Source organism: Nanorana parkeri, unplaced genomic scaffold (assembly GCF_000935625.1).
Source record: "Nanorana parkeri isolate BGI_ZX_2015 unplaced genomic scaffold, ASM93562v1 scaffold3019, whole genome shotgun sequence".
Classification (NCBI taxonomy): Eukaryota; Metazoa; Chordata; class Amphibia; order Anura; family Dicroglossidae; genus Nanorana; species Nanorana parkeri.
Window position 1 is genome coordinate 21621 of NW_017309287.1, and position 7261 is coordinate 28881.

Consider the following 7261-nt stretch of genomic DNA (forward strand, 5'->3'; position numbering starts at 1 on the left):
CCTGGCTGTCTCTCCTCTCTCTCTCCCCTGGCTGTCTCTCCTCTCTTCCCCGGCTGTCTCTCCTCTCTTCCCTGGCTGTCTCTCCTCTCTCTCTCTCCCCTGGCTGTCTCTCCTCTCTCTCTCTCCTGCCTGTCTCTCCTCTCTCTCTCCCCTGGCTGTCTCTCCTCTCTCTCTCTCCTGCCTGTCTCTCCTCGCTCTCTCTCTCCTGGCTGTCTCTCCTCGCTCCAGCTGACAGCACCCGCCGTGGGGGGATGGGGGTTATGGACACTTTGATGCTCCTTTGTACACTTGGCATAACCTGCAGTCATGTTCGGCTGATTTCAATAGTCGGTCTGGGAAGCTTTTTCTCACACAGACACGCGTCTCGGCTGAGGTCATCGGCGGCCATGTGCAGGAATCCGCATAGGACATTGTGAGCCTGACACACAGCAGAGGTTTCATGTCAGAGATGTCTATATATTTTCCAGATGTTTTCGGGGGTAATTGCTGAGCTCGGACTGTCTTGCAGCCATCATATGACACCTGCACTGAGTCGGACATTTTGTATTTAGTAATTCAATGTTTACTGTCCAGCAATATTTGCACTTGGGCAGAAATAAAAGACGATCTGCTCATTGTGTCCGTCACGTGTGAATGGGAATGGACCCGATACACAGTTTTCTCTGCACACTAAACTGCAGCGCATAGAAGTCAACCATCCACATAGGAAAGGATCCGATTACTACTTCAAATGGGTTTTCATTGCAGGGAAACCAAGTGTTACTGGGCCCTTAAAGTGGATGCGAGCCCTAAGGGGACATTTACAGGGTTATTCACTAAAGGGTGAAGAGTTTGGAGAAGTGAACCATCGAGGACAAAATAACTCTAACCCTAGAGTGTTCACTTCTCCAAACTCTTCACCCTTTAGTGAATAACCCGGTAAGTTTGTTAAAGTGCTGTGTATCATAACAATTTACATTTTTGTTTCTTAAGAAATCCTGTTTTTCCTTTTCTCATCCTTTGTTCCTGTTTCAGTGCTGATCTTTGGTCCATGCTCTTTCAGCCGCTTCCTTCCTACATGTACTCGCTCCGGCTGCAATCATTGCTCCGGACCGGCTTCCTGATAGTGACAACGGTGGACCTGTTGAAATGGTCACTTTAGTCTCTATTGCAAGCTTGTGTGAGAGGGTGACAACACAGGAGCAGCATTGGTAAGCAGATTTCCCCCTATCACAGGAAGGGCCTAAACAAGGAACTCCATGGCAGAATCAGCTGGGATTATCCTCTCCCTACAATGGCCCTATCCCATCACTATTTAGGACCCTATCCCCTCCCTACAATGGCCCTATCCCCTCCCTAAAATGGCCCTATCCCCCACTATTCAGGACCCTATCCCCTCCCTATAATGGCCCTATCCATCACTATTCAGGACCCTATCCCCTCCCTGCAATGGCCCTATCCCCCACTATTCAGGACCCTATCCCCTCCCTATAATGGCCCTATCCATCACTATTCAGGACCCTATCCCCTCCCTGCAATGGCCCTATCCCCTCCCTAAAATGGCCCTATCCCCTCCATAAAGGGTCCTATCCATCACTATTCAGGACGCTATCCCCTCCCTATAATGGCCCTATCCATCACTATTCAGGGCCCTATCCCCTCCCTACAATGGCCCTATCCATCACTATTCAGGACCCTATCCCCTCCCTACAATGGCCCTATCCCCTACCTACAATGGCCCTATCCCGTCCCTACAATGGCCCTATCCCCTCCCTACAATGGCCCTATCCCATCAGAAGGATCTCTCTCTGTATGCTGTATTCGGATGTAATGTTTTCCTAAGCAAGTCAAACTTAATTCAGCATTCCTCAAGATCTCAGTGCTTCATCTAAACATATAACCAACATTACCCCCTCCCTATTCAGGGCCCTATCCCCTCTATTCAGCTCCCTATCCCCTCTATACAAGGGCCCTATCCCCTCCATGTAAGGGCCCTATCCCCTCTATACAAGGGTCCTATCCCCTCTATACAAGGGCCCTATCCCATCACTATTCAGGGCCCTATCCCCTCTATACAAGGGCCCTATCCCCGCCATTCAAGCACACTATCCCCTCCACACTCGGGCCTGTATCTCCTCTCCATTCAGGGACCTATCTCCTACCCATCCCCTCCATACAAGTTCCCTATTGCCTCCCTATTCAGCTCCCTATCCCCTCTATACAAGGGCTCTATCCCCTCCATGGAAGGGCCCTATCCCCTCTATACAAGGGCCCTATCCCCGCCATTCAAGAACACTATCCCCTCCACACTCAGGCCTGTATCTCCTCTCCATTCAGGGACCTATCTCCTACCCATCCCCTCCATACAAGTTCCCTATTGCCTCCCTATTCAGCTCCCTATCCCCTCTATACAAGGGCTCTATCCCCTCCATGGAAGGGCCCTATCCCCTCTATACAAGGGCTCTATCCCCTCCATGGAAGGGCCCTATCCCCTCTATACAAGGGCCCTATCCCCGCCATTCAAGAACACTATCCCCTCCACACTCAGGCCTGTATCTCCTCTCCATTCAGGGACCTATCTCCTACCCATCCCCTCCATACAAGTTCCCTATTGCCTCCCTATTCAGCTCCCTATCCCCTCTATACAAGGGCTCTATCCCCTCCATGGAAGGGCCCTATCCCCTCTATACAAGGGCCCTATCCCCTCTATATAAGGGCCCTATCCTCTCTATACAAGGGCCCTATCCCCTCTATACAAGGGCTCTATCCCCTCCATGGAAGGGCCCTATACCCTCTATACAAGGGCCCTATCCCCTCTATACAAGGGCCCTATACACTCCCTATTTTGTCCAACACAAAAAAAGGAGGAAAGAAAGAAACCCTTTGGTTGGGTGTTTCATGTAATTGTTGATAGAGTATGAAATGGTTAATAGTCTTTCTTGTCATCTTTGTCATTAGGGAAATTTTCCTTCACTTTTTGTCCTGTAGACACAACAGGAAGTGAGAGGAAATCTCCCAAAGTGCGGTGAAATCCCATCTTACATAGTTGCTAACGCAACAGGTGTCCCCATTGTAAGATTTCCCCCCATTTCTGTTCTGGTGACAACTGTGCCATTCAAATTTTCATTACGTTCTCTCCCAGGGACAATGGGGGTGAATCTCTCCAGTGAGGACACAACAATAAAAACATGACAGGGGTTCTAAACCTTCACCACTCCATCGCTTACCTTCTGATACACGTTAACTTTACATATATCAGTTGTGGGAGTGACCATGTTTGTAACTCAGTTATCATGGAAATAAAGGGGGGGGGGGGAGGATTTTTTCAAGCATCTAATCATTTGGTTATTGATAATGTGTGATTGATATCGGGAGAGTTACAGGTCCCGCCTTATAATAAAGTGCAATTCACCAATTCTCACCTTAGATTGGAAGACATTGAACTCGCTGCCGCCACGTGCCCTGCACATGAGCTTGCATCGGTCCCGGGGGGAGACACCCGAGTACTTGGGAATCCACTGAATGAAGCTGCCATGTCTGTCTGTGAAGTTATATGCATTGTACTTCTCACATTGCACTTCACGGAAACTCTTCTCTGCAAGACACAAACACAACGCAGGTGACACCAGGATGTATGTGCGTTCAGAATGGATGGACAGCAGTGTGACCAGGGAAATCACTTAGATGGGACAGATGCTGGGCCTGGGCTTGTCTCATCTTTTCATTCCCTACTTACTAGACTCTTATCTGGTGGGCATTCCACAGTCTGCGCAATTATCCTCTATCAGTGACTGAACGTTACTGGAACATCTATTCTACATCTAGGATTAACTACCGCGTTTCCCCGAAAATAAGACCTAGTTGTCACCATTGCCGGGGTCGGTGGAGGCATAAGGGGGAACTTGAAGAGCCGCGGGAGAGAATCAGAGGTGCCAACTAAGCCGGCGCTAGAGGAAGCGAGGTGGCAGCGGAGGGAGCAGAGCCGCATAAGCCGACGCCTCCTCTATAGCCCCGCCTCCTGTCACAGGCAGAGTCATACCAAACGCACTCCGCCTGCGAGGAATCCATAGTGACAGCGCCGCTCATTCTGGCCAGAGATTGGTTAGCAAATAGCTCTTGGAAAAGTACGGCCCCCCTGATTGCCCTGATCACCATATTTTTGCACATAAATACATGTAGATTGTTGTACATTAAAAAAAATAAGACCTCGTGTGGTTTTTTTGAGCCAAAAAAAATATAAGACAGTGTCTTATTTTCGGGGAAACACGGTATAACGAAAACTGAAATGAAATAATAATACAAGGGTAGTGTCGCCTTGACTTGTTCAAGCAGCATCCTGTCTGCCTCTTTCTTTTTTACCTGGTGATCCTGCCAGTATTTAGGCTTATGGTCTGAGGGTGACAACATTCCCTGAGCAGCTCCTAATGCAGGAGCAGTGTTGTCATCCTAGGATGTGTGCTTCCTGTGGATTACCAGCTGACATCAGTGTGCCAGCACTCACAGCTTGGGGTCCACAGGGGGCAGAAGCCATCATGGAATGTTAGATATACACCTACAGGTACAGTGTAGGTGCAGAGACTGCTAGGGACAGTCTACAACAGGATAGGGAAATAACATCAGGGCCCTACCCTGCAAAGGGCACTCCTGGGTGTTGCATGATTCGTAGATGGCTCGCTGGCCTTGGCAGTACTTGCCACCATTCTCAGGTTTGGGATTATCACAGTCGCGGTAAGAAAAACGTACACCCCCTCCACAGCTCCGTGAACATTTGCCCCAGGGACCCCAAGTCCCCCAGTTTCCATCCACGGGAACCTAGGAGACACAAATGACACAAAGAATTGAAACATTATTTCCGGCATAATATACATTGTTTGAGAATCATACACAAGTAGAATCTATAGAATCCGCACCCCCAATAGGCAAGTCTGGTGCTGCCGTCCCCCTTGCCCAGAGCTCTCCGGGCGGGGGAGGGGCTTTAGTCATCATTCAGCTGGATTCAGGTGGCCGGTGTCGGCCTGATTGTGGACACATAGGGTAACTAGTATTCTCTTTTTTGATATGTGACACATGCTTAGCTAGGAGAGTTCAGTCAGATCTCTGAAGTTCGGGTATTTCAGTGTCTCTCCTCTTCACGTCTTTTTCTGCTCCTCTTATCCAACGGCAAAAATCAGAACACCCTTATCTCCCTAACCTCCAGCCCTCTATGAGTGGGTACCATACAAAACCTAACATGAAAGTACACATCAACATTTACTAGATGATATTTAGTTTGACCTGTGCAAATGCCTTGCTTTTTTTCTTTGTAAAAAATGTTTTCACTCTTTTTCATTCTCAGTGCTGCTGATCTCCTGCAGCCCCTTTCAGCCACTTTCTGTCTGCATGCACTTGCTCCTGTGCCACTGCACATCATTGCTCTGATCTGACTTCCTGATAGTGACAACAGTTGCCTATGTCTGAACAATGTGTGTCACCATGGCTGTCTTTAGTCTCCACCAGGGGAGCTAGAGATGTCGCCTGTTCGGGATTGACCCGGACAGTCCGGGTTTAGAAGGCTGTGGCTGGGTTACATAGCCCACCACAGCCTACCTGAGAGCCTGCAGAGCCCACCTGAGACCCGAGAGGACAGAACGTTGTCACCCTATAACAGGAAGTGTCTGAACAAGGACAGAGCATTGTCACCCTATAACAGGAAGTGCTTGAACAAGGACAGAACGTTGTCACCCTATAACAGGAAGTGCCTGAACAAGGACCTTTATGGGAAAGGTCTTGTATCTTCTATGAGAGTTTAGTGATTGGGCTTTCATGTACTTTGAGAGTTATAAAGATAAAAGAATGATATGTGAGAGATTGTATTTTTTTATGGAGATGTATTAGGGAGGGGACGCTTGCTTCCATAAAATGAGAATTGTCGCTATAAAGGGAATCAGAAAATAACAACATTGGAATATTATATCAGGTGACAGGAAGTCAGCTCTGGTTGGCCTAATCTTTAATAACGGACAAGTTATAACATGAAGATCTTTTTATTATTCATTTGGGTTCTTCTCATGTTACTATATTGTGATTATTGATTGTGACTTCCTCTGTGACATGAGAAGAGGATTTCCCAGTGTTTGGCTGTAATGTTTAGTTCTGGGATTTATAGCCATTTCCCTCTACTGAGCATGTACAGGACAGTACAGGACGGCATGTCAGCTGACTCCTCCTATTTTATTCTGGGAGCTCCATTAGTGAAGATGTGTAACATTTCCAGTCATAGAGCTTCTGATGATCTTGTGGCAGTAATTGGTGGTTCATGCAATGTTTGAATTGAATCTTATGTCTGGCACATCATTATTGGGAGGTAACTGCTGTCAGTGTCAGACTTTGATATTACCTTTGGTCTATGAACAACTTCTTCTTCCTGACAAACTCCATCCCAGCACAGGTGGCGGTCCCCACAGGGTGTCCCATCGGCCCAGGGCAGGCTGCCATTTTTGGTGTGACAGGCTTGATCCTCTTGTATTTTACACCAGAGCTGAGCACAGATATCTTCTGGCCTGGTGTTAGGACAGTGACAGAACTCTTTGCCAAAAACCTGACGACACTGATTGTCCAAATTGTATTGCGCTGATGTTCCAGGAAGATCCTGTGGAAGGTCCAGAGTGGTGGCTGGCGCATCCAACAAACAGTCCCCTGCCAAGGATAATACATGTTAGTCACTCCTTCCTTTATTCACTATTGACCATCAGATATTAAAGATCCTTTTATCTAATCTGCTAAATCTGCCCCTGGAATCATTTGTCTAAAATCACGTTATTGTCTGGCTATTTCCTAGTTATTTGCACCATATCGGTGGTGAGAAAAGTGGAGGTGCACAAGACCTCTTTCATGTTGGAGGGAATTGTGTCACGGAGCAAATTCTGCAACAAATTCAGAAACATCTCAGTGACAGTAACATGAATCTGTGGCGAGTTCCGGCACTTGTTACACCGACAGATTGATTGGTAATGACTGGCTATGGCACTCTTCATTCATTCCAGAGTGTATGTCCCTTCTACATTCAATTCTTCCCACATGGCTGCCTGCTGTACAATCTCAGCAAGCCTTGGTGCCAGATGAATGAACTCTCATGTGCAGGAGTTACGTTATCCTGGAGCAAAGATGTTGGTGCCAGCGAGGCAGGTCACGGATGGTACATGGCTGGAGGGGAGATGGGTGTAGGGGACTTACCTCCACTTTAAAGTGAATTTACAGACAAAACTCCCCCCCCCCCCCCAATTGAGGGGGGGGGGGTGAGAAA

At 47.9% G+C, this 7261-nt stretch overlaps 1 protein-coding gene across 1 annotated transcript in view; it reads right to left on the minus strand.

The window, feature by feature from the left end:
* ADAMTS8 (ADAM metallopeptidase with thrombospondin type 1 motif 8) overlaps positions 1-7261 on the minus strand; it is a 39902-nt gene that overhangs the window by 7273 nt on the left and 25368 nt on the right. Inside the window, exons 5-7 of the mRNA XM_018574524.1 lie at positions 6356-6654; positions 4608-4791; positions 3402-3574 (exon numbers count right to left, since the gene is read on the minus strand). Coding sequence (XP_018430026.1) covers positions 3402-3574; positions 4608-4791; positions 6356-6654 — 656 coding nt within the window. The remainder of the gene's footprint in view (positions 1-3401; positions 3575-4607; positions 4792-6355; positions 6655-7261) is intronic.